This window comes from Castor canadensis, chromosome 8 (assembly GCF_047511655.1).
Source record: "Castor canadensis chromosome 8, mCasCan1.hap1v2, whole genome shotgun sequence".
NCBI classification, from domain to species: Eukaryota; Metazoa; Chordata; class Mammalia; order Rodentia; family Castoridae; genus Castor; species Castor canadensis.
In genome coordinates this window covers 120,145,653-120,171,251 of record NC_133393.1, presented here as the reverse complement: position 1 = coordinate 120,171,251, position 25,599 = coordinate 120,145,653, and the positions used below count along the sequence as shown (strand labels likewise).

Sequence of the window (25,599 nt, the reverse complement as noted above, 5' to 3'; positions counted from 1 at the left end):
TGTTGAGAAAATATACACATATTTCACAATAAAACCTTTTTGGTACAGGTTGAGGTAAACAAAGAGAAACTTTTTTTTGTGTAATTGTTTTTTGAAGTCCTAAAAGTGACAAAATACACCAGGACTTTCCATGAGATGGATCACTGTGGGTAATATTTGCTAAGCCTCTTTGACTCAATCCCCATCTGTGTTTCCCATGGGAAAATGGTTCTGGAAAATGCATGGGAAACTCCAAATGAAGGCAAAAAGAGGAGAGATTTGTTAGGAGCAAACACTGAGATCTTCCCAAACAGAAAATAATAAAAAAAAAGATGATAAATATGAAGTAAACCATAGCTGACCTATAATTTGAATTCAATATTCAATTTTAATTTCAAACTTAGTAGGACGCTATTCAGTTTTTATTTTTAAATAGTTGTCCTTCATATTCTTTAATGTAATTATGTTTCCTCTGTTCAAAAATAACTAATTTAGACCTTTTTAAATGTTTTAATGTTTTCTCTCTTGTTCTCTTAATACCAAAAAAGTATTTTTTGCAACTAGAAATTCATTTTTAACACAACTATTCCAACTAGTTCCAATGAACTGTTCCATTCAATTTTAATTTATTTCATTACTACTTCATACAGATAGACATATTCAAATAGTACAAAAGGCTACCAGTTACAATGTCACAACACATGCACATAAATTAATTTACAAATTTTGAAGCTTTAAGCACATTAGTCAGAAATGCTTCCACAACTTTATTTAACAGTGAGATGAACATTTGACTTTTACTTCGATTTGTCTTAGGCACCAATCAGTCCCACAAGTTCTAGACTGTGATTAGGAAACTTGGTCTCACCCACATAAAAAAATGATTTGTTAAAATGCTTTATGCAATCGAATTGCACTGTTTATACTTCTGTTTTCTTCCCTGATAAAAAGGAGAACAAATCACTTTGTCAATATTTCCTTGATAAGCAACAGCAATAAGGTGATATTTTAAAATGGTTTGACCTCCTCTTAAGAAAAATACTTTACAGTCAGCTGAAGTTGAATTTCACTTCTGTGTAAGTGCCATGGAGCAATAATACTCATCAGTGTTATAATGCAAGAATTATACAACCATCTGCAGATATGACATGAGTTCAATTCCTTTATAGTGCTGTCAGTCAATTATGGTTAATGATAACAAATAGGAAGATTAAGTGTTATAAATAATATTTAAAAGCTACAACACATTTTTACAAATAATATGGAATTATAAATACTTTTGCATATTTGATCTTATGCCAGATAAATTTCCATCAATATTCAGCATAAAAAAAAACAACATAAAATTACTATTAGGAGACTGAGAAAGTGATGCATAAAATGTTCCTTAATAAGATAGCTGAACTAAAAAAGGTTCAGTTGTTTTGAGTTTTACTGTTCATTCCCCAGAAGATAATTTAATGTTGCATACCAAATGTTTCCCTATTTTAAATCACTTTAATAGTTGTGCATTTACTTTTTATTTTCTTAAAAAGTTTTGATCCATAACTAAATTAAATTAGAAATCATAATATCAAAGAAATTAATTTTCCCCAAACAACCTGCTGATTCAAATAAATATGAAGGCTTGAATGATATAAACATTTCAGGTATTAGAGGGCAGAACAGAACAAAATCTTTTGTCAGAAACCATTGTCCATCCACAAATAAATTACAATAAAGTAGGTAGTGCTAGTTTATTTATCATATACTCTAGGCTAGACATAGTTCTGAATTCTGGGAAGAATTTTGTGATAAGTGAGGCAAGGTCCTGGTATATTGAAACTTATATTCTGATAAGTAAAGATGTGTGTGTGTGTAAATATTACTAAAATTATATATATGTTGCAAAGCTATTTGTGTCCAATAAAGGAAGGGAACAGTACAGTGAACATAGAACTTACATGTTCTCAGAGCCTAAACCTATTAGCAGCTACAGTAAAATGAAGCTAAAGCCAGGCATGGTGCAACACACCTATAATCAGAGAGAACAAGATTGCACTAGTGAGTCTGTCTGAGGGAACTATGGGAGGAAGGAGAGGTAAAGAAAACATTAGAGAATGAAAAATATTGAATCAACCCATTTACATATGACTATAATCTATTGTTCTGCACTGTAAGTTGTTGAATATTAGGGGAGCACGTGATAGACGATGAGTAAGTAATAGTAGGGGCTAATTTGATTAAAGCACAATATATACAGTCCTGAAGTACCAAGGTGAACCCCCCTGGGACTATCAATATACTCTTTGAAAAATGAAGGGCAAGAGGGAAAAATAGGTCTTTTCCAAGGGTGAGTATCAGTGGGAGGGTATCAGTGGGTAGGCAAAAGGAAAGAGAGAACAAGAGTGAATATGGTGGATGTTTTGTAACCATTTAAGAAAATACAAGAATGAAACCTGTTGAAATTGCTCTAAGAAGAGGGAAAACAATGGGGGGAAGTAAATCTAGTTAAGATATATTGAAAGCACATATATATAAATTACAATGCATTCCCCATACAACTATTATGTGCTACTAAAATAATAATCTAAAAAACTCTCCAAATCACTGTGAATTTCATGGAGATGATACTAGACATGGTGAACCAAAATGTACAAGAGGCACTCAGAAATTTCAAGACACCAAAAAAAAAGAATTCGAGAAGACACAGAAACAAATAAATGAAATCATAGGAGCCCTAAATAAACACCAAAGTGAAACAGAGAACACTATAAACAGGGAGCTAAATGAACTAAAGATGAAAATAGACAATATTAAAGGGGAAGTGACCCATGCATGAAAAACCTCAGAAAAAAGAACAAAACAAAAACATAAAACACAGTGAAAGTCCACTTCAGCAGACTAAAACAAGCAGAAGACAGTATCTCAGAACTTGCAGGTAAAATGGAAATTAAAGGAAAAACTGAAGAGCCATTAGTCAAACAACTCAAGACCTGTGAAAGGAATATGCAGGAACGCACTGACTCCACCAAAAGACCAAACCTGAGAATCATGGACATTGAAGAAGGAGAAGAGGTGCAAACAAACTGAATTCGCAATATATGAAACAAAATAATAACAGAAAATCTCCCAAATCTAGAGAAAACTATGCCCATTCAGGTACAGGAATCCTCCAGAACACCAAATAGACTTGACCAAAATAGAACTACCCTACAACATATTATCATTAAAACAACAAGCACAGAGAATACAGAAAGAATATTGAAGGCTATAAAAGAGAAAAAACAAATAACATACAAAGGTATGTTATAAAGGTAAACCCAACAAAATCACAGCAGATTTCTCAACAGAAACCTAAAAAGCAAGGAGAGCATGTAGTACGTATTCCAGACACTGAATGAAAATAACTTCGACCCTAGGATACTCTACCCAGCAAAACTATCATTCAAAATAGATGGAGCAATAAAAGTCTTCCATGATAAGCAGAAACTAAAATAATATATGACCACCAAGCCACCACTACAAAAGATTCTTCAAGGAATTCTGCACACAGAAAATGAAAGAAAACAAAACCATAAGAGGACAGGCAGCAACAAATCACAGGAGAACAAAAGGCAAGAAAGTAGAGACTAACATTGATTCAGCTATACACAATCAAACCCTTAAATAACAAAGACAACTAAATGACAGGAATCACCACATTCCTATCAATTCTAACACTGAATGTTAACAGACTTAATTCCCCCATCAAAAGACACCATCTGGCAAACTGGATTAAAAAAGCAGATCCAACAATCTGTTGCTTACAGGAGACCCATCTCATCAACAGAAACAAGCACTGTCTTAGGGTGAAAGGCTAAAAGAAGATTACCAAGCCAATGGCCCCTTAAAACAGGCAGTAGTAGCAATACTTATCTTGGACAAAGTAGACTTCAAACTTACATTGATCAAACAAGATAAAGAAGGACATTCCATACTAATAAAAGGGGAAATACACCAAAAGAAAATAACAATAATCAACCTATATACACCCAATGTCAATGCACACAATTTCATCTAACATACTCTGAAGGACCTAAAAGCATATATAGACTCCAACACAGTGATAGTGGGAGACTTTAATGCTCCCCATCACCAATAGATAGGTCATCCAAACAAAAAATCAATAAGGAAATTCTAGAACTAAATCACACCATAGATCAAATGGACAGAGCTCATAGCTACAGAATATTTCATCCAACTTCCCCACAATATACATTCTTCTCAGCAGCCCATGGAACCATCTCCAAAATTGTTCATATATTAGGGCACAAAGCAAGCCTCAGCAAATATAAGAAAACAGAAATAATCCCATGCATTCTGTCTGATCACAATGCATTAAAACTAGAACTCAACAACAAAAACAACAGCAGAAAACATGCAAACAATTGGAAGCTGAACAACACATTGCTCAATGATCAGATGGTCATTGATGAAATAAAAGAGGAAATTAAAAGGTTCCTGGAAGTTAATGAAAATGAAACATGACCTAATAGAACCTATGGGGCACAGCAAAGGCAGTCATAAGAGGAAAGTTTATAGCCATGAATGCATATATTAAAAGGACAGAAAGATCTCAAATATATGAACTAATGCTACATCTCAAACTCCTAGAGAAACAAGAACAAGCAAATCCCAAAACAAGCATAAGAAATAATAAAAATAATAAAACAAGAAATAATAAAAATAAGGGCAGAAATCAATGAAATAGAAACAAACAAAAAAAAAACATACAAAGACAAAACGAGGGGGGAGAAATGACCCAAATAATGTATGCACATGTGAATAAATGAATAAAAACAAAAAGCCGGTTCTTTGAAAAAATAAATAAGATTGACAATGAGAACATGGGTAGAGAAGTCTGGGCTTGTCTGGTTTCCAATGGCGTGCTGTTTTCTCATTGTGTTCCGCTCCTTTCACTTAGATGGAAGTGGGAAAAGGTTGGCTTAGCCTGGATTTTGCAGAGGGAATGGGATTCAACTTCAATAATGGAAGCAGGAAAAGTGTGAGACCCCTGGCAAACCTGACTTAAATGAGGAGAGAAAAAAACCCAAATCAGTAAAATCAGAAATGCAAAAGGGGACATAACAACAAACACCATGGAAATCCAGGAAATCATCAGAGACTACTTTGAGAACAAAGTACAAATTTGAAAATTTTGAAGAAATGGACAGATTTCTACATACTTATGACCATCCAAAATTGAGCCAAGAGGATATAATCACCTGAATTGATCTATAACACAAAATGAAATTGAAGCAGCAAGAGTCTCCCAAAAAAGAAAAGTCCAGGACCTGATGGATTCTCTGCTGAATTCTATCAGACCATTAAAGAAGAACTAATACCAACCCTCCTTAAACTGTTCCATGAAATAAAAAGGGAAGGAACACTGCCTAACTCATTTTATGAAGCCGGTATTACACCCATCCCAAAACCGGACAAAAGACACCTCCAAAAAGGAGAAATATAGGCCAATATCCTTAATGAACACAGATGCACAATCTTCAATAAAATAATGGCAAACCAAATCCAACAACATATCAGAAAGATCATTCACCACAACCAAGTCAGTTTCATCACAGGAATACAGGAGTTGTTCAACATATACAAATCTGTAAATGTAATACAGCACATTAATAGAAGCAAAGACAAAAACCACTTGATTATCTCAATAGATTCAGAAAAAGCCTTTGATAAGATCCAACACCATTTCATGATAAAAGCTCTAAGAAAACTAGGAATAGAAGGAAAGTACCTCAACATTATAAAAGCTATATATGACAAACCTACAGCCATCATCATACTTAATGGTGGAAAACTGAAACCATTTCCCCTAAAATCAGGAATGAGACAAGGGTGTCCACTAACCCCACTCCAATTCAACATAGTCGTGGAGTTCCTACCCAGAGCAATTAGGCAAGAAGAAATAAAAGTAATATAAATAGGTAAAAAAAAAAATCTGTCAAAATATCCTTATTTGCAGACGATATGATCCCGTACCTTAAAGACCCAAAACACTCTACCCAAAAACTCCTAGACACCATAAGCAACTACAGCAAGGTGGCAGGATACAAAATCAACTTACAAAATCATTAGCTTTTCTATACACCAACAACAAACAAACTGAGAAAGGATATATAGAAACAATTCCATTTACAATAGCCTCAAAAAAAATCAAATACCTAGGAGTAAACTTAACAAAGGATGTGAATGAACTCTATAATGAGAACTACAAACTCCTGAAGAAAGAGATCGAGGAAGACTACAGAAGGTGGAGAGATCTCCCATGCTCATAGATTGGTAGAATCAACATAGTAAACATAGTATAGTAAACATATACTACCAAAAGCAATCTACATGTTTATGCAATTCCCATAAAAATACCAATGACATTTATCACAGAGATTGAAAAATCTACCCTAAAGTTCATCTGGAAACACAAGAGATCACAAAGAGCCCAGGCAATACTCAGCAAAAAGAGCAATGCTGGAGGTGTCACAATACCCAACTTCAAACTATATTACAAAGCAATAGCAATAAAAGCAGCATGGTTCTGGCACAAAAACAGATATCAAGACTAGTGGAACAGAATAGAGGGCCCTGATATGAATTCACACAGCTATGCCCACTTTATGTTTGACAAAGATACCGAAAATATATATAATGGAGAAAAGACAGCCTCTTCAACAAATATTTCTGGAAAAAGTGGTTATCTGTCTGCAAAAAAGTGAAACTAGATACATGTTTATCACCCTGTACTAGTATCAACCCAAAATGGATCAAGGACCTTAATTTCAGACCTGAAACTTGAAGTTAGTACAGGAAAGAACAGGGAATACTCTGGAAGCAATAGGTATAGGCAAGATCCCCAGCAGCTCAGCAACTAAGAGAAAGGATGGACAAATGGGACTTCATAAAATTACAAAGTTTCTGCACAAAAAAAGAAATGGTCTCTAAACTGAAGAGACCACCCACAGAGTGGGACAAAGTATTTGCCAGGTATATATCATACAAAGGACTGATAACCAGAAATATACAGGGAACTTAAAAAACTAAAGTCTCCCAAAATCAATGAACCAATAAAGATATGGGCAACTGAACTAAACAGAACTTTCTCAAAAGAAGAAATTCAAATGGCCAAAAAAGCACATGAAAAAATGCTCACCATCTCTAGCCATAAAGGAAATGCAAATCAAAACCACACTAAGATTCCACCTCACCCCTGTTAGACTAGCTATCATCAAAAAGACCACAAACAACAGGTGTTGGTGTGAATGTGGAGAATGCAAGCTACTGCAACCACTCTGGAAAACAATATGGAGGCTTCAAAAAAACCTAAACACTGATCTGCCATATGATCCAGCAATCCCACTCCTTTAGGGATATACCTAAAGGAATGTGACACAGGTTACTCCAGAGGCACATGCACACCCATATTTATTGCAGCACTATTCACAATAGCCAAGTTATGGAAACAGCCAAGATGCCCCACTACTGAGGAATAGATTAATAAAATGTGGTATTTATACAGAATGGAATTTTACTCTGCCATGAAAAAGAATAAAATCTTGTCACTTGCAAGGAAATGGACAGAACTGAAGAACAATCATTCTGAGTGAGGTTAGCTAGCATCAGAAGACTAAAAATCGTATGTTCTCTCTCATAAGCGGTCTTTAGATCTAAGGCAAATACAGCAATGTTGTAGTACTTGGGTCACATGCTAAGGGGAGAGCACATAAGGGAGGTACGGTGAGAGGTAGGAAACCCAAAACTTTAAAGTGTTTGATGTGCCCACTGCAGAGGAACTAATACAGAAACCTTAAAGCGGCAGAGGTCAATATGGGAAGGGGATCAGGAACTAGTGAAAAGGTCAGGTAGAGATGAATCACTTGGGTTGTAACACATTTGTACATGGATGCAATGCTAGGAATCTCTCTGTATAGGTACTCTGAACTCTACTAGCAAAAACACTTTCTTTTTCTTATTATTGCTATGTCTTCTCTTCAATAAAATTAGAGATTTTGTTGAACAGGTTCTGCCGGGAAGCGAGGGGGATAGGAGGGACAGAGAGGAGGCAGGGGAGATGAATGGCCTAAACAAAGTATGCAGATGTGAATAAATGAATAAAGACAAAGAATACCTTAAGATTAAATTCCATGTATAATTTTCTAACACTTGACTCAATGTATTACTATAAATGTACTGAAGTGACAATCCCTGGTTAGAAATCAGGTAATATCTCTACTTCTCACATATTTCCTATTGATATGAAGTCTTCAACACAAGAAAGTAGTGGAATACAAGCCCTCCATAACATAAAGATAAACATTTAATCTATGTCTTTAAGCAAAAAAGAAAAAATCAGCCAATTTATTATTAATTCTCTGAGTTAGCTGATCCAAGGCAAGAGGTCAATGCTTCGTGTGGTTTTGCAGACTTTGACATAAAAATATTTTGAGTCAACTGCAGTTTTTTTCTCACCTTTTTATTTGTGGTTGGATTAGAAATATATTTGGTCTGTTTTTGAAAACTACTTTTGAGAATGTCACCCAAGGCATGTTTCTCCTGCATCTCTGAGTAGAAGACAGCAGCATCCCTTATCATGTAGTGCTGAATTTCATTTCAGCAGACAGGTGCTGCAGAGCATTGGTTTGTTTATTTTGGAAAAGTGAAGAAACTGGCAATAGCATTTCTTGAGTTCTTACTATATGTTATGTTCCTTTACTATGACTATTTAGACCTGCACCATTTAAACTTTAAACTTACTAAGACATAAGCAATTCTCCAGGATAAACTTGGTGAAAAAAATTAAAATGCTAAACAGGATGCACAGTATTTGTACAAGGTCACTTGTATAAAACAGCAGAATAGACATTGCTTATACATGAACTGATTATTATACGAATAAGATCAACTGCCTCCAAGGGAGAAAAATTGGAAAAATTGGAAAGCTAGAATCATGGGGCAGTGAGATTGTCACTGTTTATTCCACTATGAGTTTTTAAATATGAAACAAGTGAATTTAGAGCAGCTTCAGAAAATTTTTCCAGGCTGGGAATGTAACTCAGTAGAGTGACTGAGTTCTTGCCTAGCATATGCAAGGCCCTAGGCATACCACCATTTAAAAAATGGGCTTTTTCTTTCCCAGAGTTCCTCTTTCTATAACTCACATTATTTTGCAACAACCTGGAAAACATTGCTGCTGCTGTAAAATCACATGGGTTCATTGTCCTGCACTTTAAGATCCTGAAACCAAAGATTTTGTTATTCCTTTTAAGAACTGAAAACTTATTTATAAGTACAATCTGTTAGTTGACTTCCTGGATGCATCATTCTCTTGGTCTAACCTGTAAGGATATGCTGCCATCTTGCCTACCGCATCTTATTTACACCTCCATTTAATATTATACTAATTCAATGACTGTCAACTCTAAATGCACAACTTCTTGAGATGCTTTTGAAAAAGTATTAGTGTCTAGCCCCCACTCCCAGAGATTCTGGTTTAAATGGCCTCACGTTGGACCTGGGCATTGCTATGTTTGCATTCTCCACTAAAAGATCCTACTCTCCATCCTGGGGTTATCATCAGTGCACGTCTCTAGATAGGCACTACCTAAAGTGAGGTTATTTTTCAATAGCCATCTATGTAACATTAGTGGAGGAGCACAGAATTTAATAATGGTTGTTACTGACTTCTCTCTATTTTAAATAGATGAGCTAAGTCCAAGTATTAACAGGCCCACGTACTGATGTTTAAAATCTGATTACAGTACACCACTTACAAAGGAAATTGCTAGAGATAAGATAGTGATTGTCTCATATTCTTTATGCCTGTTCTATAAACAAAATGCTAGTCTGGGCATATATATGATATATAGGCTACAGCACTCCTGAGTACAACTGCCTTACAGATGGAAGGAAACTTTGTCAGTGTTGCGCAGAGATCTTTGAGGGACTACAGTTTGCCTTCATAGTTGAGGATTTCTTGATTGAAGCTTACTTTATAAATTAAGCTTTATCATAAATATGTATATATAGGAAAAAAGATATAGTATTCAATACTATCATTGTTTCAGGAATCCACTGGGAATCTTGAAATATATTTCTCATTAATAAGGAGAGGAGTTCTATGTGTGTGTGTGTGTGTACAAATATGCATATGGAAGATTTGTGTATGAGGCAATATGAATGCATTCCTCAAGATTCATGTATTGTAAATGTAATCTCTAATGCAAACTATTGTAAAATGGGGACCATGGGGGTGTGTTTAGGTTGCAAAGGCTCCACTGTCATTAATGGATTAATGTTGCTATCAAAAAAGCTTGCAGGAGTGGATTTGTTCTCTCCTGCCTTTCTGTTCTTATTCCATGTAAAGACTCTGTATTCTTCCTCTCTAGAAGATGTGGTAGCAAGGTGCCAACTTGGAACCAGACAGCAGACCTGCCAGGATCTTGATGTTATACCTCTCAACATCCAAAACAGTGTGAAATACATATCTATTCTTATAAAAGTATCCAGTGTGTGGTATTCTGTTAAAGGAGCACAAAATGGTATGTATCTATAATTCAGTCTAGATCTACTCCATTTGACTTGGCTCTTCTACTGCCTTTTCTCAGCTCTGTAACATGACAAAATCGTGCCTTTTAATGAGACCACTCCCCTCAAAGAGTCTATCTTTCTGATGAACAAGCTTACCTCTGGACACATTAGTGTCAAGTAAATGAAGCGCAGTCCTGGAACTGGTAATTCTGCAGTCCCAGTGCTGAGTTAGTTAGCAACTCTCACATATTTAGCACTCTCAGTAGTCACAGAGAGCATTTATCCCTGGCATGACTAGTAGCTCACAGCATGGCTACTAGCTCACAGCTTCTACTAAGACCACTTTCAACTCTGTGTTCTTCCATGCCTTTGTGTAGTCATTCTGCTATCATACACTAGGGGGGGAATTAAGATTTTTTTCAGTGATTAGTGAGACTGTGCTGTAAGCAGAGAAATTAAATGGCCTCTTGTTTAACGACACTACTCAACTTCTGCCCAGGAAATAAAAAGGAGCTGTTCCATAGCTGAGGTTGCACAAAGTCTGATTCTTCCACAGCATCCAACATTTTGCCAAAAACACCTTCAAGCATGCCCATATTTTCCCCATGTTAAAAAAAACACAACAAACTCTCAAAATTTCAAAATTTCTGTCCTAAATATGACTGAAGACACCCTAGTCACCAAAGCCCTCTTCAACAATCCTATACAACATATCTCTAGTGCTTGGCACTGTTCTTCCATTTTCTGGAAAATCTCCTCTCCACTGTTCTTTCAGTATCCTTTGCTTTTCTAATTCTCCTATTGCCTCCTTAAATTATTAAATCTTCTAATCCTGAAAGTTTTTCACAGCTTCAAACCTGACTTTCTAGTATCACACGTAGATTTGAGGAGCACCTTGAAACTCAACATTACCAAAATCAAAAGAACTGTGTCCTTCTACACCAGTTTTTCTTCCTACTGCAGAACTTCAGTTGACATATACCAGTTTATCAGTTCTCCTGGCCAAAAATTTCAAAGCTACACTCAGTTCCTTGTTTACGTCCCCTTTATGATATCCACATGACATCCTAACATCCTGCCTTTTCCTTAATGCTCAGATCCTACACTTGGTGTCATCAGGTTTCCCAGTGGTGACAAGGCAGCCCTGTCTTGAAGTCAAAGAACCTTCTAACAAACCATGCTTGTACCACTGGTAAAGTTACTTAATTCTCCCTGTGCATTAGTTTCTACAATAAACAGAAGATTAAAAAATATCTACCTCATAGATTTTTAGTTAGAATCAGGACCATGTATATACAGTGTTTAAAAAGAGTTCTGATTGCCTAAAACTTTATCAATGAAAGTCACTATTATTATTTTGTTTTACTCGTTCATACGCTAATTTTACCGTCTGCTAGTCAAAAACTTTCCTTAAAGATAGTGGACAGACTTTCAAGCCAAAGTTGAAGAGTTAAATGTAGTGTTTTTCATAGGTAATGGTCCACTGAAGTATCTTTTTATGTATTTTCTACACAGTATAAAAAATTTCTTAGTTAGGTGGTATCTTGATTTATTTGCTTTCTGGTCTTCATATTGATTTTAATTCCATAACTATATTGTCAGCATCTTCAGCACAAGAGCCATATCTTATACTAACTCTGCTTCGCCTTTAGCTTCTAGAATGATGTTGAGCTCACTATAAGCTCCAATAAATATTGCTGCTGGCATCATAAAACTCAGGCACACACAGAGAAAACTTAACTCAAACTAAATATCTTTTGAACCATTAGCCAGGTGACAAACCTAAAAGATCCTGGCATCAGCTCCATAATCTTTTCCATTTGAGAAGATTAAACTATATAGCCTAAACCACAGTAATAAGTGGGTCATCATTCTCCTCATTCCATGCATGCACAATAGCAGATTATTGTTACACTAATTTAAAACAGAAAACAAAAAAGAAAAAAGAATCTTCTGTTACATGCAGTAAGTAAAAAGTATATGATGTTGCCTATTGAGTGTACTAGTCAGCAACATCATAACTACTAATCTTAAAAGAAATAATATATTCCTGTCTTTGAAAAAGGAAAAAAAAATAACAAGTTAAAGAAAACGTATTTACATAGGTGAAAATGCTAAATTCTCTTAAAGAGAAGGTAACTATATACATGAAGGTAGCAACTGAATTGTGAAAACAAAGGTCCAGGTGGGGCCAAAGACTGAAAAGGTCAACCTGTGTAAAGTGCAGCACAGGATGACTTCATGGAAATAACACATCCAGTGTAGCACAGACATAAAGGGCATCTTTATTGATTATTTGATAATAGTGAGAAATACAAAAAATAATTTGGAAGTAGTGCTCATCTTCAATATTCTCAAAAATGAGACATTCATACTTGAAAACTACTTGAAGTTTTATGTATATAAAAATCTATGCATATGAATTCAGCATGCATGAAAAATGATAGCAATTCCTTACAGTTTGTACATGTATAAAGTATGTGTATAGGGTCATATTTATAAATGTGGTATTTCTTGGAAGTTTTAAACACTTTCACATATACTGTCCCACCTGATTACTATGCCAGTAGAGGAGCATAGAGATCATTTTCATGCTAACCATTCTTCAAAGAAAGAGAAGATGGAGTTATCTAACTCTCCATTCCTTTTATGAATTCAGTGAAAGAAATTCAATAAAAGCTCATGAAGTTGAGTATTTTGAAGTCTTCCAAGACACACCCACTGTTTTAAACTAGTCTTAAAAGCCATCAAAAAATAGAGGTGAAAGGTTACTAATGTCTGGATAATGGTGAACCGTGGAATGTGCTGTTTATTCACAGACGAAAGGCTTCAGAGCCAGGCTAATTTTACTCCCAAGTTCTACTCTTAAGAGACAGATCTGTGAGGGAAAGGCCACTGGGTTATTTTACACATCTGTTCTTCATTCTTTAAAGTTGGTAGTCGTAAGACCAAAGCACCACTGTGTGCTGATTCCTTTGCCCATGCTTAGAAGAGAATTAATGGGCTCCAAAGGGATCTGCTTCCAAGGCTCTGATGACTTCTTCAGTGTTCTGAGGACAGACTTTGAAAAAAGAAATAAAGAGTATCCAATACTACAGGCGTTATAATGACTGTAATGCAGTGGAATGTGTGGTTGGTGTTTAAAATTAAGAATTCTATTCTAGGAAAGAATATTATATTTATATTTATGAATGACAATAGTTTATAATATCCAGAATTGATTATATTATTAAATCCTGGTAACTACACTAAAGCCTTTTCATGGATTGACCAATTACATGACATATAAGAAAGGTATTATTACTACTGGTAGCTATAAATGAGAAAGCTGAGACAAAGCATGTAAGTAGCTTACCAGGACCAATTAGTAGATAGAAGTGTCAGAGAACATACTGTCTTACTTACTAGAAAAAAGATTTCTTCAATAAATATAATAGCATCACTAACTATGAAAAGAAATTGAAATTAATTCCATAGTTTAAAAATTAGAACAGGTTACCAAGTAACATTCATTCTAGACAAAGAAAAACAACATAGAGAAAAGTCATAGAAGTGGAAACTGGGGGAACATGTGTCAACTTTCTCATTATAAGGATGTAGAAGTAGATCCCCAAAGAAATTGAATTGATTTATATAAAGTCATAGAGGCTTACAGATAAAGTCAAAGGAAGATAGGTAACACAGATATTAAAGTTTCCAATCCATTGGCCATGTTTCTTCACCACAATTTAGAATCTTAAATCCTATACTTTCTGTAACCAATTTGTTGCTTAAGAAGGCAGACTTACCTTCAAAGTTAATTACTGGATTATTAACAAATGGTCATCTGCCCTAATTAATCAGTGAGAATATTAAAGAAGTTACAGAAATAGCATGCTGTTATCAAGAATACAATTTGTAAAATGTAAACCAATATAAAATGTGGGGAAGTTTTTATTTTGAAAGAATTTTAAAAAGACTACTATTACATAAGACCATTTCCATATCAATACTAAGTATCCTAACCAGTTTAGGGCTTAATTCAGAGCTAGATGTAATGGGAACAGTAATTAACATTCCCTTCTGTACCTAGGTAATAACTTAGTCAAGAAGCAGTGAGCTGTTGTTTTGCTTAACCATACCTCAGCTTTTGCCAAAGCCTGGGCTCTTGCATTACAAAATTGAACAAGTCAAATGTTGGTATACTGACACACAGCAAATGGAAAGAAGTTAAGTCTTTTGGAGCAGATATGGAGACTCTAGTCCCTTCCTCTCTCTCTTTGTTTCCTAGCTGCCCTGAGGTGAGCAACCTCCTCTGCCATTAGCTCCATGCCATCAAGAACTGCCTCACCACAGGCTCAACATGACAGGACAAAGAAAGCATGGATTGAAACCTCTGAAATTCTAAGCCAAATTAAACACTTTCTTCCTCTTAGGTATTTTGTCACAGTGACAGAAAGTTGACTGATACAAATTGTTTTTGTTTCATCCCTCCTCTTTGGTGAAACTTCTATATCAAACAGCTGCTAATATTCACACAATATTGAAGTTAGGTCTATTGCAGTCAACGTTCTATTAATTAAGTAGATATCATGAAGAAGTACTGTTTGTTTTCTTCCTATCATAAATAATTGGATAATTCTGAATTATTCTGAATTATTCAGAACTGGTTTCTACATTGAAACTATTCAGTGCAGTTTGACTTCCATAATTAAACATTTTAAATGCCCAGCTCAACTAATAAAAGTCTCATTAAAAAAATATATAGGCAATCCAAGCCAGGACCCAGTGGTTCACACCTAAAATCCTAGCTTCTTGGAAAGCCAAGATTGGGAGGATTTCAGTTCAAGGCCAGCCAGGGCAAAAAAAGTTTCCAAGACCACATATTAATGGAAAAAACTGAGCATGGTAATGCATGCCTATCATCTGAGCAATGATGGGAAATGGTCTAAGCCAGGCTGGGAAAAAATTGAGAATTGATCTCCGAAATAACCAAAACAAAAGGCCTGGAGGTATGGATCAAGTGGTAGAGCACCTGTCTAACTTAAGTTATTCATAAACTACTCTAAATCAAGATTTTTTTCTGATATCTTCATTAGGGCATTTATTTAGCAAATATTTACTGGGAACTGAATATTTGTGAATAACACAGTTTGGAGCTGAGAATTGATGCTATGCAAAAATTGAGATGATTCCTTCCCTAGTAGAATTCAGAGGAGACAGAGACAAGCAAACATACCAGAACTACCTACAAACTCACATGAGACTCCTACTGTGGCACAAGCCACCAAAGTACAAGGTGCTGAGGGATTGTAAAATAAAAGGAGATTTGACTCATCAGAGAGGTCAAAGAAGTGCACTTGAGCTGAGAGTTGGAAGAGAAGAAGCATATATTTCAGGGAAAGACAACAAATGGGAAAAATTCCTGTGGCTAGAATGAACTATGAAGAATAGCTGCAGAGAAACAGGAAGGTGTTGTGCCTAAGAAACAAAGCAAGTGATTTAGAGAGAATGTCGAGGATGACTGGCAACATTTGCTAATGTGATTGAGAAGTGAGGCAAGATGAGGACTGAAAATGTTCAGTGGCTTGGGGGAGAAAAAAGAGATGAATGATGATATTATAAAAGGTGTTATTGTGGAATGATTGTGAGAGAGGCCAACTGGAATGGATTACATAGTAAGTTCTAGGTTTCTAAACAGACAAGCCTTCAAAGACAGAGATGTTGCTGCAAAGGGATAAGAAAATCAAGGCTGATTTGTTCATCTTAATGAGAGAACTATGAATGTATTTTACAATGCGGAAGTCACAAGGATGCTAAAGACAAGGCAGAAAGTCAGGATTTCTGATGTGTTTTCACCCTACAAATGTACAGCTGTATGTCTTTTTATGGCAGAAAAAAAATCTTATTAAATCTCCATTGTATTCTTTCATGTTGAATCACAGCTTGTTTTGAGCAGACAATTCTCGTGTCTAGATGTTAAACTGAATGCCCAGCTTAGTGCTAACCATTTGTTGGGGTCTTTCCAACTGATGTAGTTAGAAATTTCATTAAATTCCAAAATATAAGAAATTATCTTTGTCAAGCAAAAAAAGATTCATTCATTATTCACTCAAAATATCGTGAGCTATTTGCATTCCATAAAAGTGGTGTTTTTTTATGAACTGGCTGTTGTACTCCAGATGACTTGTTAGATAATGAATTGTGATCTGCTAGTATTTTAGAACATCAATTTCTGTTAAGTTGGGATTCATTACTAAGAAAAAATATTGTCCTAGACACCAGTTCATTTTCTACTTTGCATTATGCCTTTGAAATACTGTAAAGCATTAAGCATGGAAATAAAATCGTGATCACACTGAAGTGTGTATATATATATATATATATATATATGCTTTCAAAAAGGCAACCCTATGAGAAGTACACAAATAACAGTAAATATAGTCAACTCTTCACATCTCCGTGTTCTGCACTGATATATTCAAATAATTGTTAATCAAATATATTTGAAAAATATTTGTCTATCCTGAACACATACAGATTTTTCTTATCACCATTCCCTAAACAATTCAGTATTACAACTATTTATATAGTATTAACCCTGTGTTAGTTATTGTAGGTAATCTGGAGATAATTTAAAGTTTATAGAGGAATGTGTATAGATTATTATTTTCTTTCTTCTTATTGGGAATTTATTTTGTTCCTTTGTGAGTTCCTTAAGATGGGAGCTTAGACTTTGATTTGATGTTTGTGCTTCCTTCTAATGTATCCATTTAGTGCTATAAGTATTCTTTCAGCACTACTTTAATTACATAAAATTAATGAAGTTAGAATCACTTGCAGATATGTACTTGGATGATTGCATGGATTGGGTAGCATCAGTGAAGCTACAAAGTGCATGGATGGAAGTACGTTTTGTCAGGAAGAGTGAAACTCATAAAATTCAGTTCTTGCCATCTTGGCATAAAGTGTAAGTAGGCCATGCAGAGATGTCTCACAGTAAGTTGATACTCCAAAAAAAAGTCAGATATGGAAAAGGGATTTGGAAGTTTTGACTTAACTAGTAACAGTTAAATCTATCTGCAAGGATATTTCTACAAAATACAAGCAGAATGAGAAGATAAGGCTAAGAATGTGACCTTATTAAACCCTAATATGTAAGACCAAAGAAAGAGAAACCAAGAGTAAAACTGATATGAAATTCTCAGAGAATGAAGAGAAATTTTTATTTTAATTCCAAGATTATTCACGACTATGCTAAAAACTAGCTTTAGATGCCTTTAGACTTTTTTTTTTCATTTTTCTTTTATTATTCATATGTGCATACAAGGCTTGGTTTATTTCTCCCCCCTGCCCCCACCCCCTCCCTTACCACCCACTCCACCCCCTCCCGCTCCCCCCCTCAATACCCAGCAGAAACTATTTTGCCCTTATCTCTAATTTTGTTGTAGAGAGAGTATAAGCAATAATAGGAAGGAACAAGGGGTTTTGCTGGTTGAGATAAGGATAGCTATACAGGGCATTGACTCACATTGATTTCCTGTGCGTGGGTGTTACCTTCTAGGTTAATTCTTTTTAATCTAACCTTTTCTCTAGTTCCTGGTCTCCTTTTCCTATTGGCCTCAGTTGCTTTAAGGTATCTGCTTTAGTTTCTCTGCATTAAGGGCAACAAATGCTAGCTAGTTTTTTAGGTGTCTTACCTATCCTCACCCCTCCCTTGTGTGCTCTCGCTTTTATCATGTGCTCATAGTCCAATCCCCTTGTTGTGTTTGCCCTTGATCTAATGTCCACATATGAGGGAGAACATACGATTTTTGGTCTTTTGAGCCAGGCTAACCTCACTCAGAATGATGTTCTCCAATTCCATCCATTTACCAGCGAATGATAACATTTCGTTCTTCTTCATGGCTGCATAAAATTCCATTGTGTATAGATACCACATTTTCTTAATCCATTCGTCAGTGCTGGGGCATCTTGGCTGTTTCCATAACTTGGCTATTGTGAATAGTGCCGCAATAAACATGGATGTGCAGGTGCCTCTGGAGTAACAGTCTTTTGGGTATATCCCCAAGAGTGGTATTGCTGGATCAAATGGTAGATCGATGTCCAGCTTTTTAAGTAGCCTCCAAATTTTTTTCCAGAGTGGTTGTACTAGTCTACATTCCCACCAACAGTGTAAGAGGGTTCCTTTTTCCCCGCATCCTCGCCAACACCTGTTGTTGGTGGTGTTGCTGATGATGGCTATTCTAACAGGGGTGAGGTGGAATCTTAGCGTGGTTTTAATTTGCATTTCCTTTATTGCTAGAGATGGTGAGCATTTTTTCATATGTTTTCTGGCCATTTGAATTTCTTCTTTTGAGAAAGTTCTGTTTAGTTCACATGCCCATTTCTTTATTGGTTCATTCGTTTTGGGAGAATTTAGTTTTTTAAGTTCCCTATATATTCTGGTTATCAGTCCTTTGTCTGATGTATAGTTGGCAAATATTTTCTCCCACTCTGTGGGTGTTCTCTTCAGTTTAGAGACCATTTCTTTTGATGAACAGAAGCTTTTTAGTTTTATGAGGTCCCATTTATCTATGCTATCTCTTAGTTGCTGTGCTGCTGGGGTTTCATTGAGAAAGTTCTTACCTATACCTACTAACTCCAGAGTATTTCCTACTCTTTCTTGTATCAACTTAAGAGTTTGGGGTCTGATATTAAGATCCTTGATCCATTTTGAGTTAATCTTGGTATAGGGTGATATACATGGATCTAGTTTCAGGTTTTTGCAGACTGCTAACCAGTTTTCCCAGCAGTTTTTGTTGAAGAGGCTGCTATTTCTCCATCGTATATTTTTAGCTCCTTTGTCAAAGATAAGTTGCTTATAGTTGTGTGGCTTCATATCTGGATCCTCTATTCTGTTCCACTGGTCTTCATGTCTGTTTTTGTGCCAGTACCATGCTGTTTGCCTTTAGACTTTTCTATATGCAAACAGATCATTTTGGTACAGGATGGCCAACTCAAGGATGGACATCTGCTTAATAGACAATGGGCCACAGAAAAGGGCACTGGATGCAGCCCAAGACCACAAGAGAGAACTTTGAGGAGATGATATTCTGTAAGTAGAATCTTCAAGGATAGTAGAAACTTACCAGGTAAGGAAAAACAAGGAGAAAGTCACACCATGCAAAAGAAACTACATGAATAGCAAAGGGAAATGGAGCACAGAAAGAAGATAGAATTCTCTAAAGGGAATAATCATCATGCCCGGAGACCACTGAGAAAGGAAATAAAATCAGACTGAAGAAGGCTTTCTGACTTTTCCACTTATGAAGTCACTTATGACCTTTACTATAGCAGCCTCTATGCAGTGATGTGGACTGAAACCAGACTACAGTTAGAGGAGGAGTGAATGGAAGAATATGTTCAGACAATTTGGGTAGGATCATTTTTCAAGGAGCTTAAAAATGTCTAACAGCTACAAGCAGGTTCTAAAAAGGCTTTGTTTTGTGATCAGATAGACTTGAGAACATTTATAAGGTGTAGAAAAGAAAGTGCAGTAAAAAAGGTTTTAAAATGTTGCTTACTTTATTTAGTCATTTGTACAAATATTTATAGAATCTCTACACTACTCTTGAGCACATCATTCCAAGATAAAGACAATGAACCAACCTTCCCCAATAATGTTAGCATTATGTTTTAAACTTGAGAAACAACAGAAAGCCAAATGGTAAGCAGCACAAATATTGTAGGAATCTCAATTGTAAAGTCAACCTAATAATTATAAATATAAATACATATAAATATTGGGATGAATTCTGCATTGTCACATTTACATTAGCAATGTCCCAACTCAATGTAAGCTTCCAATATTGAGAATTCTTTTGTTTATTTGAAGAGGAATAATTATCTTAGTAAAAACCTTTATTCTCTTACAAAGACTTTAGTATGGAACAGATGTGTCAAGATTCTTTCATGTTGTAATTATCCCAAACATCCAAACACATATCAAGTCTGCAAGGCACCAAAATGCAGTACAAGAGATGTGGAGTGGTGCATGATGCTTCAATACTTGTATCACTTTTAGTATTTCTTGGCATTCAGAGAGAGAAAACCAGACAGCTAACAATGGTGGAACAGGGGTCTTTACATTGTGAAGCAACCAAGAGCATTTCATGAAGACAGAGAACAGTTGCTCGTGTTCTGCATATTCATGGAGTAGCAGACTATTAATATTGTAAAGAACCTTGACATCACCCAGTTCTTCTCTCCACACCCCACATTTTCATGTGATATTCCTTGCTTGACAATGAGAGACAACTTATATGAAAGAGAGCCTTGCTTTTGGGAAGCTGCCCACTCTACTACTATGCCAGATATTTTGAACTGATATTCCCAAAGAATATAACTCTCCATAACTGCATTATAAGAGGACCTACTTTAAACAGTCATATATTTTAATCATCAAAATATACAAATGACAGATACACATTCAATATATTTTTTGGAATAAAGATTCCCTTTCTTTTTTTTCTTGTATGGTATTATTTTCATCTTGGACTCCTTCTTTCAGATGCATTCTAATCAGTTAATGTTGTTTTATGCTCTTCATTAAACTGAACCCAAATTACAAAGATGGACAAATAAAGTAATATTATATCATTGCTTATGATGAGTATTTTTAAAAACAACCCTACCAACAACTGATTTGAATTATGAGCAGTTATAATACCTAGGGATTTAATGCATAAACTACAACAAAAACAAGTTTCTCCTATTTCATTTCTGCGTTATATTTTATTTAAATATAAGAATGTAAATATTTCTACATTTTTACATATTATTAGTTTTATTCAAAAATCCCAGGATCATCTTGAATAATAATTTAGTAAACTACCATTATTTGTTAATGGATTTGCTAAGATTTTAATCTCCCACAAATCTGATGAATATGTTATCTATGTTTTCATGTAAATTAAAGAGAATAGGCATATGAGGGAAATTTTTCAATGTACACATAGAAACCTTATTACAGGATGACATTAATGCATGTGCCAGAATCTTCAAGTGGTTACCTATTCAGCCATGAATGTGGCAAGTCTATATTTCTCTCCCTTGTATATAAAGTAATTATCAGAAACCATGGGAAATACTTAGGTAAAATCTAAAAAAAAAAAAAACACCTTTGGAAATCCACTAATCCTCTATAAAGACAAAAAACTGAATCTATCTTGCTTGTTTTAGGATGTCAGTTTTCTTTTCTAGGACTCTGAAATTAGAATCAGTTTGATATTACTTCCTAGAAATCTGTGAGGGAAAGATATTAATCTTGTTATTGTATATTCTTCAGAATTTACTTTTTTACTAATTCTGTTCTTCAATTCAATTCAAATAACTTGTTATTATTTTCTACATATCCCTTTCTTTTTGCTTCCATACTTTTAACTGGAAGAAGATATAAAAATGTTCCCTATCACCATCCAAATTTTACTATTCCTCCCCAAGACTGTTTTTCAAAAAGTTTTAGTAATATAAGGATTAAGTACATATGGTATTACTTTTGTTTTGTTACCTCATATAGAACTGTGGTATTCCCATGGAGAAGAGGTCCATAACAAATATAGGAATGTCCAACAACCCAGCCTAAGTCAGAAGCTGCCCACCATACCTAAAAAGAAAAGAGGAAAATACAATGTACATGTCCTTTTTTTTTTCTTTTGTTTCTTTTTTTTTCCTTTTTTTGTTTCTTTTTTTTTCAAGGAGGCACTTGCTACATAGCCCAGGAGGTTTTCAAATTCATGATCCTCCAAACCTAACCTCCTGAGTGCTGGAATTACAGAGTGAATTACACTCAGCTGCAATACATGTCTTCATCAGATAAATGTCATGTAGTATAAACTTAAAACCTTGATTACCTCTCCAGGTTTAAGTCCATAAATCGAGGACATTGTCCAGTTTAGCATTACAGCATATCCCCCAGTGGGCCTGACCACACCCTAAAGGAGAGAAACAGTGAAGTTAACATGAACAATCAATGTGTTAAAAGATTCTCTATCTCCATACTATCTACATTAAAAGTTCCAAATTTAAAGAATTTTAATAATTTATAAGCTACAAATTACTTTGATTTTTATATAGTTGTCTTTGAATCATTGTTTCTTTAACTTATTGAATAGGAAACCCAGAAAAAATTTTCCTCACCAGTTTGATTTGTAGAACCCATTCTCATACTAGATTCATGACCTTCCAAAGAAAACTTGTATTTCACAAAACCATACACAATAAAATATTTTCAATGGTCACATATATTATCAACATATTCTCAGATACATTTCCAGAACAAAAATAGACACTATCAAAATTAAGTGTGCAAATGTTGCAATGTAGTTATGTTCCTAAAATACATAAGGACATGTATTCCTTAAGATAACTAAATATTAAAAATAATAAGAGGCTTCTTAAAGGAAACAGTTATTTTCTAAGTGGACTCTGATTGCAATGCTAAATGGAAGTCAAGCAAGTACAATATTGGAGTTGAGTAACTCTTTAATGATGAATTCTGGAACTCTAAGAAATTAATTCTGATGAGTTGGGTCTAAGGATAACTTAATTGCTTTGTGTCACATTTAGCACAAAACCAGGGAATATTACATTACTATTGCACAGTTTTCACAAACTTATTTTCAACAGCTTTCCTGAACACTGTGAACATATTCAACCCCAATGGAAGAGTCATATTTGAACACTGGACAAAAGAGTCATCATAAATAGTAACTGATGCTAAATTGAATCATTAATTTCTTTAATTGCCTCATTATAAACATTAGTCATCATTAGCCCAATAAGGCAAAATCATGCAAATATCCAGAATGAGTAGGTGAATGCCTGTAAGAAACACAAGTTTATTACGTTCACATTTATTCTCAAGCATCTTTTAGTATAGTAATTATAACTGCTCTATGCAAAAATAATTGCTTTATATAAAAAGGAAAATGGCTCTAATTAAAATGTGTAGTATAAGTTGAATTCTTTTGGCATAAGTCTGAAGATTTAACACTATGTATGAGTCAGGGGAATGAAAAGAAATAGAGATTCCATTAGTTACTAAAATTGCTGCTCTCCTTAGGTACCACTAATAAAACATAGGTTTCAAGCTGTGGTATACATTTTATCTACCAGCAACAACACCTGTCTCTTGGCAAGTATCAGATGCAGCTTTGTTGGCATTTAAGAGCTATTTTCTAAGTTATATGACATGGTTAGCATGCCGCTAGGTCACTTGATTCACCTCGGGAATATTAGAAATCCTAAACCCCCTGCCAGTAACATCACACATGCCTTTTCCATGTGAACTGAGCAGCTATTTTCTAATATATTCCAGCTCTCTTGGATGTACCTTGCTAATTAGTTTGTTTCAATAAAAATGTCTTTTCTTATGGCTCAATAACTTGCTGTATTTGACATTAACCAATATTCAAAGACTGATAAAAACTTATTTTTCAGAGGAGGAAAATATAGTTTCTTTTTTTTTTTAATGATAATGCTTGTGTTTGTATTTAGAACAATCTTCCACATTTGAGAGAAAACATGCAATCTTTATCTCTCTGAACCTTCCTTACTTCACTTAGCATTTCACTGGACGATCTCCAGTTCCATTCATTTACCTGTGGCACAATTTCATTCTTCTTAATGCCTGAATAATTCCATTATGTGTGTTTATATAACTTTTCCTTCATTCTTTCATCTGTTGTAGAATATCTAGGCTATTTCCATAGCTTGGTTATTGTGAATAATGCTAAAATAAACATGGGTGTGCAAGTGTCTTTATTGCTTAACATTCCTAGGTATATATGCTGAGGGGTGGTATGGCTGACACTTTTATTTTTAGCTCTTTGAGGAACCCCCATGCTGCTTTCCATAGTAGTTGAACTAGCTTGCATTCCCACCAACAGTGTAAGAGGGTTCCTTTTTCCTCATTTCCTTGCCAACATTTGTTGTTTGTGGTGTTCTTGATGATAGCCATTCTAACATTTTAATGTGGTTTTGACTTGTATTTTCTTCATTGCCAGGGATGGTAAGCATTTCTTCATGGTGTTTTTGTTTGTTTGTTTTTTGGTTTTTTGGCCATTCTTACTACTTCCTTCAAAAAATTTCTGTTCAGTTCATTTGCACATTTCTTTATTGGATCATTGAGTTTTTGGGGAGCTTAGTTTTTTGGGCTCCCTGTATATTCTAGTTATGAATCCCTTGTCTGATGTATAGCTGACAATGATTTTCTTGCATTCTGTGGGTTGCCTCTTCAGTCTGGTGATAAAATATAGCTTCTTTTGAATACCATATGCTGTCCACATATTATGGTAGATAGCCATACTTAATGTCAGTAAGATTTCACTTGAGATGTTTAAGAATATTCCCTCCATTCTTCACATAGAACTCATTTTTATCAACAACTCAAATATTATAATGGAGTAAATTTTTAGAATATAATTCAGAGGATAAGATGCATTGACTGGAAATGATTAAAAGGAATAAAAGGCTAGGGATACAGAACTGAGTAGCGTTTCAATTATAAAACCCAGAACATAGCTGGGCAGCAGTGGCTCATACCTATAATACCAGTTACTCAGGAGGCAGAAATCAGAAGGATCATGGTTAGAAGACAGCCCAGGCAAATAGTTCACAAAACCCTGTCTCTAAAAAACCTATCACTAAAAAGGGCCGATGGAGTGATTCAGGTCTAGGCCCTGAGTTCAAACCCCAATAAAAAGAGCTAAACAGAACAAAAAACCCAGAGCATAAGTATAAAGGATAGATGAACTCATTTCTATTTGAGACATTCAAATGATATTTACTACATTGCTTTGTAAATTATTGAATATTTAAACCTATTTGAATATAATGAAGAGGTGTAGGAGAGTTAATATGGTGGAAATATTATATACACATGTATGTAAATGGAAAAATGAAACCTGCTGAAACTATTCCAGAAATGAGGGAAGAGGTTGAAGGAGAATGATGGAAAAGGTGAATTCAACTACGATGTATCTGATATATTGTAAGTGCTTTTGTAAATGTCACAATGTATTCCTAGTATAGCAACAA

General features: G+C 34.9%; 1 protein-coding gene across 1 annotated transcript in view; it reads right to left on the bottom strand.

The window, feature by feature from the left end:
* Acss3 (acyl-CoA synthetase short chain family member 3) overlaps positions 1 to 25,599 on the bottom strand; it is a 153,096-nt gene that overhangs the window by 64,029 nt on the left and 63,468 nt on the right. The window contains exons 6-7 of the mRNA XM_020173069.2: positions 22,413 to 22,493; positions 22,070 to 22,165 (exon numbers count right to left, since the gene is read on the bottom strand). Coding sequence (XP_020028658.2) covers positions 22,070 to 22,165; positions 22,413 to 22,493 — 177 coding nt within the window. The remainder of the gene's footprint in view (positions 1 to 22,069; positions 22,166 to 22,412; positions 22,494 to 25,599) is intronic.